The sequence below is a fragment of the Mandrillus leucophaeus genome, unplaced genomic scaffold, assembly GCF_000951045.1.
Source record: "Mandrillus leucophaeus isolate KB7577 unplaced genomic scaffold, Mleu.le_1.0 Scaffold1329, whole genome shotgun sequence".
NCBI classification, from domain to species: Eukaryota; Metazoa; Chordata; class Mammalia; order Primates; family Cercopithecidae; genus Mandrillus; species Mandrillus leucophaeus.
The window spans coordinates 423,801-433,778 of NW_012101287.1; the positions used below are offsets into that span (position 1 = coordinate 423,801).

The 9,978-nt window shown below is 40.7% G+C and overlaps 1 protein-coding gene across 1 annotated transcript; it reads right to left on the reverse strand.

The window, feature by feature from the left end:
* Positions 1–1,536: 1,536 nt before the first annotated feature.
* LOC105534284 (kelch-like protein 42) lies at positions 1,537–9,651 on the reverse strand. The gene is made up of 2 exons (XM_011972985.1): positions 7,973–9,651; positions 1,537–6,880 (listed from the first exon to the last, which is right to left on the reverse strand). Exon 2 carries the CDS (start codon positions 6,820–6,822, stop codon positions 6,379–6,381), a length of 444 nt encoding a protein of 147 aa, XP_011828375.1. The 5' UTR covers positions 6,823–6,880; positions 7,973–9,651; the 3' UTR covers positions 1,537–6,378.
* Between the last annotated feature and the right edge of the window lie 327 nt (positions 9,652–9,978).

Here is a 9,978-nt window from a genome sequence, read left to right on the forward strand (position 1 = left end):
AAAAAATCAATTAGGTGGGTGTGGTGGCAAGTGCCTGTGGTCCCAGCTACTCAGGAGGCTAAGGTGGGCGGATCACTTGAGCCCAGGTGACCGAGGATGCAGTGAGCTGAGATTGTGCTATTGCACTCCAGCCTGAGTGACAGAGCACGACCCTGTCTCCAAAAACAAGAAGGAGGAGGAGGAGGAAGAGGAGGAGAAGGCGAAAAAAAGGAAGAAGAAGAGGAAATAGGGTGGGTATTTTATTCCCCAAACACCTCCTGCCACACAGAGGTAATCATTTCTACTAATGCAGCATTCCCTGGGATGTAGTCTGGAAACGCCAGGCCCCTATGGTTTCAGACTATCCCAAAGCTAGAGAGAGACTGACACCATCAAACTGAAGGTGGAGGCAGGGACAGGAAGCCTGTGGCTAACAGACAGACATAATAAAGATGGGCTCTAAGTTAAAGAAACTGGGCTCCTCTAAATCTGGGCCTTTATCCTATGGAGTTGCTGGAGATCGGATTTACCAGCATCTGAGTTTTTATTTATTTATTTTTTAATAGAGACAGGGTCTCATTGTATTGCCCAGGCTGGCCTTGAACTTCTGGGCTCAAGCAATCCTTCCATCTCGGCCTCCCAAACTGCTGGGATTATAGGTGTGAGCCACCGTGCCCAGCCCTAAATGGGTTTTTAAAGTTTTCTTGCCAAGGAACTGTTGATGGCCTACAAACAGGAGCCTGGGATCCCTGGCCTCCGCGGAAGTGTTCAGGCTCCCCTCCACACACCTCCTGTAACCACGCCCACAGGAAGAAGCTGCCACGTCACCACCACGCAGGTCAGCCATGGAACGCGCTGCTGCAAAGCAGGACCAGACGCTCCCAGACTGGCTCACTCGGAAACCAACTCCTCCACCAGCAAGAGAAAGGATACCCTTTAGACCAGTGACCAATGTAGTTTTCCCTTCTCCTTTCTCAAATGACAGTTTGTAACCTACAGTGCCTCAGTTTCCTCAACTGTAAAGTGGGGGATAATATTTGTATTTACTACATGGGATTCATGTGAGGATTAAATAATTTAAATTAAAAAATGCTTAGAATAATTCCTGGCAAAAAAAAAAAAAAGTGCTCGGTTAGGTTTGGGTGTCGCTCTGCTGGGTCAGCCATCCTCCTTCTCCTCCATCAGCGTGTCCTGAGTGTGTAGGAAATGGCTGTCCATTTATTTGTAGATTTTTCTTGAGTTGGGGTCTTGGACTGTTTGCCCAGGCTGGAGTGCAGTGGCGCAATCAGAGCTCACTGCAGCCTCAAACTCCTGGGCCCAATCAATCCTCCTGCCTCAGCCTCCCAAGTAGCTGGGACTACAGGCATACAACACCATATTGGCTAATTTCTTTTATTTTTTGTAGAGACAGGATTTCACTGTTGCCCAGCAGGTCTCAAATTCCTGGCCCCAAGCAATCCTCCCACCTCAGGCTCCCAAGTCGCTTCACCCATTTCCTCCCAGTCCTGGCACAGCCCTGCATACGTAACTGATACATACAACTTAGATAACAAAAAGTGACTGAGAACTACTTTATTTGAAGATATTTTCTTCTATAGTTCTAAACACAAAAGGAATGCTGTTATAGTGAGTACTTCATAGGCATTCTTGTATTCAAATGAATCACATAATGTTTACACTTTTAAGCTACACTTGAAATTGAAGACTTAATACACCCTTTTAACAAAGAAAGTATCAGTCATATCAAAACATAACTATTCATTTTACAGATTATCACTTTCCCTAAAATGACTACTAGATATGAAAACACTGCAGGGACAGCTAAAGCGCCCCATTCTTAAGGTTTTAATAGAAAAAATGACAATAATGTAAATCACATTCTTTACTAAACTATGGCAATCCATTTAAGAAAGCACCAGCCAGCCGTACAAGTCATTTCAGCACCCTTTGCTCTTCAAAATTAACCATCTTTTATATTTAATGCTTCCGGTAGGAATAAAAATGGTTATGTCAAGTACAGATGTCAGCAATGTGTCAGTTGGTGTGAATTTATGATGTGTTCCTAAGTTAACAGAGAAAATAAAAATAAAAAAAACTCTTATTTGAATAAAACCTAAGGATGAAAAACTATCCTTTGATAATTATCACAAGGCAAAATCAACCGCCTTTTCATCAGTCCTAGTGTGGAATGGAAATTTATTAATACTTTTTATGGGAATGTTTTAAAGGCATAGGTATAAATGCACATGCAATCAGCTTGCCCCTCTTGGATACTAACTTCCCTGGCTTCACTCCTCCTTTTCACTGGACCAAGCTGCTGAGCCCCTAACTGCAAAGTCTGCAGTGCTTAGTGAGCATTTTTAAATAAAGCAGATTACATATGATTTTCATTTTTTCACACACAAAAAAAGAAGTACAGAGAAGACTATGAAAAGGAATGAGAAAAAGGCATAGAGCAAAAACCTAAAACACAGGATGTGATGTTCAAATTTAAGAGAAAAACAAAACTGGTTCGTGATGATTGTTAGCAAATCACAAAAACAAAGGATAGGGCCAAGACCGAAGGGACCACCAGACCACCGAGCCCCAATGTGCCAGACAAAAGTGGGCATTTTTGAGATGATGCCCTGGTGAAGACAATTACAGTGAACCTCTCTATAAGGCCATAAACTCTTCAAGGTCATGGACCATGACTTATTTATGTCTGTATTCTCAGTTCTTAGCATTGTCTTGCAAATGACAGACACTCAGTATTTCTGGTAACCACAGAACTGGAGCTCAATCAGCTCACTGCTTTCAAAGCCATTTTGGTTGGTATCTACCAACTTGATTCCTTCAACTCCTCTAAGGCAGGGATGGTGAACAGCCTTCATTTCACTTGATGGACTGGGAATAGATGTCTGGAAGCACCAATCTGACATGGATTCTAAGAGCAAATCCTGGCACAGAGGACAGGAATGCTGCACTCATTCATGATGCCTCCTTAAAAGAGCGGTGGCACAGGTGTTATGTATTTCCCACTCCTGGTCTAGGAAAAAGGCACCCAACCCCTACTCATACTCCTTTTACATTGCTAGGCTGCCTCTTGAGTGATCTGCATTAAGCCACTGTTCGTTAAGTGCTGGTTGATCAGGAAGACCAAGGCCTTTCCTCTCAATGTATGTCTTTGGCCAAACAGGTAGGGTCAGAACTTCACCTAGAAATCTGAAAACACATCACCCACAATGCTCAATAAGCAACAATTCATTGAGAGAGAACAGGCATTTACTTGATTACTACCTCTGTAGAGAAAGAATTTTGCCCATCTCAATGGTGTGTAGCTTTTGTTGATATCTAAGGCATTTGGAATAACTTAGGATCTTGGTGTTAAAAAAAAATGGCAGGGTTAAATTATCTTTGGTTCTCATTCTAATCTTAAGACTTCTGTTTGTTTCTTCCTGGTACCCATAACCTTCTCAGCACTTCGTCATTGTGACTTAACCAGTACTGTTGAAATGATCAACTCTTTTACACGTTCATCAGAAAACCTTTTAAAGGATGCTAAGGGGAGAGGCCTCTGAAACTACGAGGGTTGAAAGGAAAGCCAGAGAGAATGACAGGAAGAACCAACCTTCTAACAACCCACACACAGGACTCTCTCTCTACCATTCAGACTGCTATCTATAAAATAGGGTGCTTCTGGTTGGGGAATGCCACCCCAGGTCCTCCAAGCAACCCCTTTCCCCATAGTGGGAGGTCAGCATCCCTCAGAAGAATCTCAGAAGAAAATGATAAAGTATTTAGAGAATTGGGAAGAAAATAGAGAGATACTATCAAAGAGTAAAGGACAGTCCTGTGGGATGAAGGGAGGTTTTTTTCTTTCTTTCTTTCTTTTTTTTTTTGGAGAGAGTCTTGCACTGTCGTCCAGGCTGGAGTGCAATGGCGCAATCTCAGCTAACTGCAAGCTCCACCTGAAGGAAGATTTTCCAAGCAACATTGCCTCTATCACAGGTGAGAGTCTTCAATGTAATACTGGCACCAACAAGAGAACAGAGCTAAATTAAAACGACCCTTCGAAATGTCAACAGAGCTGATGTGCGCAGCAGGAAGGACGATGACACAACATGCACAGATCGGTTCCTATTGCACAGTCCACCTTTCCCAAGTACTCTTGGCAGCCCAGAATAACAAAATCTTGTTAGATGTCTGTCTATAATATGCAAACACACACACACACACACACACACACACACACACACACAAAACCTGGGTTATAAAAGAGCTTTGTGGATCACAGCATACCTCCACTTGATCCAAGAATTTAATTGTCAACATTAGGCAAACAGACCCAATGAATGTAATCAGGAAGAGAATTAACTGGTTGGCTGGAATACTGTATTGGATATGATGTGCTTATGTGCAAACTAATCTCCAACTGTTTGTCCAGTACTAATTCAACTGACTCATCTTCTAAATGTATAGGACTAAGTCTTTAAAAAGTTCAGCTTTTCAGCAACAAAAAGTTAACATCATCTAAAATAAATTAAATTTTAAAATATATGTAATGAAATTATAGGTCACTGGAAATTCATTTCTACAATGAATATAAATTAACATTAAAATCTATTAAGTACTATTCCTGGGAAGATTTTGGTTCAGAGGTTATTTTTTAAGGGCATAATATTTGGGAATAAATGGGCACAGCTTAGAAACCCTTACAAAGTTATAAGTAGACTAGAGATAAGATTATTTGGTGATAAGATACAAAGATCTCTATGTCCAAAATAATGGCTTACCTCATTTTAGTTAATAGAAGTATTCCCAAAAAGTTGTGCAAATAGGCTTTTTATAACTGGACCCTTATTTTAAGTATACTAGAGGCCATGGTTGTAAAGAAACCCTGTAATGACTCCGCTAATAAACTGAAGAACTCTAAGTGATTAGCCCCTGTCCTACCTACATCTGCACAGTGGACGGCATACTCCAGGCACTCAGTAAGTGTTTGTTGAATGCATGAATTTGTTCTGACAGTTTTTTTTCCCCTTACGGGACTTTCTTAAAGTGAGGCACATGCTAACTGAAATGGTTCTGCCTGCTGTTACTGCAGAAAAATGGAATCCAGCTCACAGTTTAACTGATTCCATCACAAAATATCAGATAATTTCAGAGTGTTTTCAATCAAAATAAAATTTCCATAAGTATGAGTATATATATTTTTGACGAATGTTGACCTATGACTGGCAGAAGCTTTTATTGTTAACTCACTCAGTGAAAACAACTGCTTGAGCTGAATTCTATTTCAATTAACCAAGGCAGGTAAAGCACTTTACCTAACTTCAGAAATACCACCAGAAACCATTCCACTTCTGTAGGAGAGTCTTCCCCTCACTCCAGCACAAATATTTAAATGCTGTCCTTACCTTAGTCTACAAAAGCAAAAACATGAATTACAAAGCTAAGATTAAATTAGAAAGTTGCCTGACTTAAATATGACAAAGTGTTTTTAGCCTTAAAATAAGAACTAAGTCAAATACATTCAATAAAGGTAACTCTTAAAGGCAAATTTTTTTCTTATTTGGTGTTTTCTTCCCTTCCCATTTAAATTTAAGACTCAATTTTTAAAAATATTCATATATCCATTTTTCTAAATAATATATCCTCTTTAAAACCATACAGAATGCCTAGCAATGCAACCTATGTGTCCACATAAATATGCAGTCTGCCACATAAATAAAATAAAAGGTTACATCAGTCTATTTATTCAGCATTTGTAACTGCAAAAACGGCTGGAAAAATAGCTGAGAATATTTTTATCCAAGTTTTGGGGAGGACTGAACACTGGTAAGGATTCACTGTAGGGCTCCATCATTATAAGTTTCCTAAAAAGTAGTGTGCAAACAAAATATCTGAACACAGAACCCTATTTTAAACATACTAGATGTATGTGTGGGTATGGGTGATGGAGAAGAGAGAACGAGTATGTTAATATGAATGCTTGTCAAGCACATTGATAAGAAAACCTCTCACTTAAGGTGCTAATGACATGTCAAGGGTCCTAAATACAACAGATTTTAAAATCATCTTTACCATTTGTTCCAATTATTGACTTTGGCCCTTTACCACACAGACACAATGAATCTACATTTTGATGATCCGTCATTGGCCCGAGTATCATGTCTGGAGATGGATTTGCTCCCATAATTTAAAAATCAATAATTTAAAAAATAACAAAGTTGGTCTCTTTTTTCCAACAGTTTTCAAGTAATTAATTCAAGTAAGCTTATTTACAGCTGCTACTGTATATATGTGACCTACTTTAACCCTTCTTTACCCTTTAGGAATCGGTCTCCCTTGGAATGGGACACCACATTTTAAAAAAAATCTTGAACCAGGTTTCTTTCATCTACTAATTCAATTCAGTCATGTTTCTGCTTTATTGGGCAGATAAAGAGAAGAAACCAGCAAGTTATGTCCAAAAGCTGGAAAACGCCGAAATGCTTCCCAACTATCTGAAAAGATGTTGTACTTGAGGAACACTCGGTGTTCCAAGCTGGTCGACAGGGTGACATCTCTGCTCATGATGTAGATGCCGTCGTTATGGAGCGCACAAGTCAAGTTAAGACCCGATTTGGACGTGTTCTCCTTGAGGTAGAGCCACTGACGGGTGACGGTGTTGTAGGACTGCACGGTGAGCATGTCTTCGCTCTGGCTGCTCCTGCGGTTGGGCCCCAGCTCGTGGAGACACCCCCCGACGATGTAGATGGTCTCTTCCACAGACACCATCTGCTGCTTGCGAATGTGGACGTCACACGTTTCAAACAGCGTCCAGATGTCGGAAGAGGGGCAGTACTGCAAAATGTTCATGTTCCGGTCTGAAAGAAAGAAAGGCAAGTGATGACTCCGCCCCGACTAACGCCACTAGGCAAGGCTGTACAGAAATGTCTAACACTACGTGCATAATTTGGTAACAAAGAGAAAAAACTGTTTCAGAAAAAGCACAACTTGGAAAAACCGTTTTCAAAATGGCTGGGAAGAGATATATTTAGATCCATCCACACTCACTTCTCACTCCCAAACGTCTCTGCCTTGGGAGACTCAGACTGGATAAAACCAGGAAAAAGAGCAGCTCTGACTTTCACACAGCCCCTCCTCCCTGGTATCTCCACACCCGTGAACCACCAGGTCAGTGTAAAAAAAAAGTAAGTGCCTCAGACTCCTCATCAATAGCTACAAAATTACCAACTACTTAATACAGAAGCCAGGCTGGGCAGGAAGCAGATTATTCTTGACAGCTGATCCTAAGAAACAGGACAAGTAGCAACACAGGATTTCCAGGGGCTGTCCCGTGAAAAGGACACAACATTACACTTCAGGAGAAATGCATCAAAGTCTCACCTGCAGCCTTCTAACAAGCCACAGAATCACTTGGCAATTCAGTTTTCCAGTTTTTTTTAATGATTATTATTTGTAAAGGCAGGGTCTTTACCATGTCCAGCCTTGGTTTCCCAATTTTATCACCAGAGAGACACTAACAAAGGTCTTCCTATGTCCCTCACAAGAGACAGTTGTAGTGTAGGTAAGATCAAAGTCTAGATAAAAGGTTGCTGACATTTTAAATTAATAATGATTTTCAGCCAGGCATGGTGTCTCATGCCTGTAATCCCACCTCTTTGGGTGGTTGAAGCAGGAAAATCACTTGAGCCCAGGAGTTCGAGACTATTATTAGCCAGGCATGGTGGTGTGCACCTATGGTACCAGCTGCTACTTGGAAGGCTGAGGTGGGAGGATCACTTTAGCCTGGGAGGGTGAGGCTGCAGTGAGCTGTGATCATGTCACTGCATTCCAGCTAGGGTGAGAGAGTGAGATCCTGGTCTCTCAAAAAAAAAAAAAAAAAATTAATTTTCTTTAAGGAAAAATGTTGCCTAGTCTCTTTGTGAAAAACACTTGTGAAATTTAGAATATCTAGTTTTGTTTTTCTTGTTTTTAATTGTTCTCTTTTTCTTTTCTCCTCTAGGAAAGAATAAATAAGTATTTTAGCCACAGCAGAAAAAACAAATGCTCTGAGTTATAAACAGAATGAACTTCGTTTGTTGTTTTTTCTAAACAAACAAATCCTATCCATGAAGGAGACAGCTCAGCTTGGGAACTGACAGACAACTAAAGCCTACAGCACTGTGCTGGCTGCAGACGCTTGGTAAGAGAAGACAGCTCATTTTCTCAGAAGTTTCATACCTCTTACAGTCCTTCCTTCTGAGAGGGACCCACCCATAGTTAGCAATGCTTAAAAAGCACCCTCCACAGCCACATCTGATACCAACTAAAGGATCTCCTAAGAGAGCAAAGTCCTGTGGCGCACATGTCCTGATGCCTGGAGAAATCTCAGAATTGTAAGCCATGGCATTAGGAAACTGTCCTGACTTCCACCCATATTAATACCTCTCCTTCTTTCTTTTTACTGTAGCTATTATGATAAAGATCATTTTAGGAGATGGCCCAAGGGGATTTTAGTCACTAATTTATCAAAAAGTGCTCCTTAGTGACCTGGCTGTCCACCGAATGAATAAAGAACTCATTATATGAGGCTTCCACATATTTCTAAGCTCCAGGCCCAAAGGTCTTTCCAGGTGTTCTGTAAATGTTTTCTCTCCTCACTCAACAAGGGCTCAGACCATGAAGAGGTGGTTTGAGTTGGTGGAATGATCTTTTTGTTTTTACATTTAAAGTTGATTCTGAAGTTTGACAAATCACCCTTCTTCCCTTTACAGCTATTACTCTCTACTGAACTTCTTTGGATTTCTTCAGTGCCGCTCAAGAATTAAAATCATCAAATAGCTACCATAAAAATGAGCTACTATTTACTAAATTATAAAAGTCTCACTTGACTTAAAAAGTCAGAAGGCTAAAAACTAACTTTCTTTTTTTTTTTTTTTCCTAACAATCATGATATCTTATCTGAAATACACGGAACTATGAGGAAGTGCTGGGAAAGCCCCAGCAGAGAAAGAGGAGGGCTTCAGAGTATAAGTAACTGCCCAGCTCTCCCATTTTAAAAAACTAGTTTTCAGCCCTTATACAAATAGCCATCCATCCACATCACTGAACCATCCCATCAAGGGTATTTGGCTCAGGGAATCCAGAACAGAAATCACGGTGGGTGGCCCAAGTGAAGAAGGTACATTAGCAGTGGCTTGTGAAGCTACAAAACACACAAGAAGGGTTTTCTAGGTCAAATCTAAAGAACATTTGCTCAGCCAGGGTCATGGAAAAACTAGGAAATCTACCAGTAAAGTACTCTTTGGGTTACAGTGCCGCCTGTCAGTGTTGAACAGCTCTTGGTTACAAGAGAAGTCAAAGCACATATGTGCGTTATGTCAGCCCACAAGATGCAGTCTGTGTTACTCAACCTAGAGAGGAATGAGAATTCTTAGAATTGCTCATAGGTAAATAACTGGGAGTATTTACTTTCCTAGAAGAAAAAACACACACACACACACACACACGAGAGAGGGGGGATTACTACATAAACACAGGAGTTCTGGGGGACTGAGGGGCCCATAGCTTAGTCTAAACCTATAAAGTTAATCACTGTAACCTGACAACCAATGATGAAGATCAAAGAAATGACTAAGTCTCTCTTTTTTTTTTTTTTCAATTATATGTAAAGAAAAAGTTGTAAACTATCTTCAGTGGAGAGTCACCAGAGAGGGACATTGGGAACAGTTCAACAAATAATGAAAACTTGGAGTGGGAAAAAAAAGGTCACTTCTCTTTGTCTTCCCTCTCCTTAAATACATAAATATACACATCGCTTCAGTGGGTTGCATGGTTGTCCCTAACAAGATACGTCAATTTCCTAATTCCCTGAACCTGTGAATGGTGATTTTATTTAAAAAATAATAATAATAAAGCGGGGGGAATCTTTGGGCCAGGCACAGTGGCTCACGCCTGTAACCCCAGCACTTTGGGAGGCCGAGGTGGGAGATCGCTTGAATCCAGGAGGTTGAGCCTGCAATGAACTAT

Coding starts and splice junctions, on each gene's coding strand:
- LOC105534284 (XM_011972985.1), bottom strand. CDS start 6,822: ATGAACATTTTGCAGTACTGCCCCTCTTCCGACATCTGGACGCTGTTT.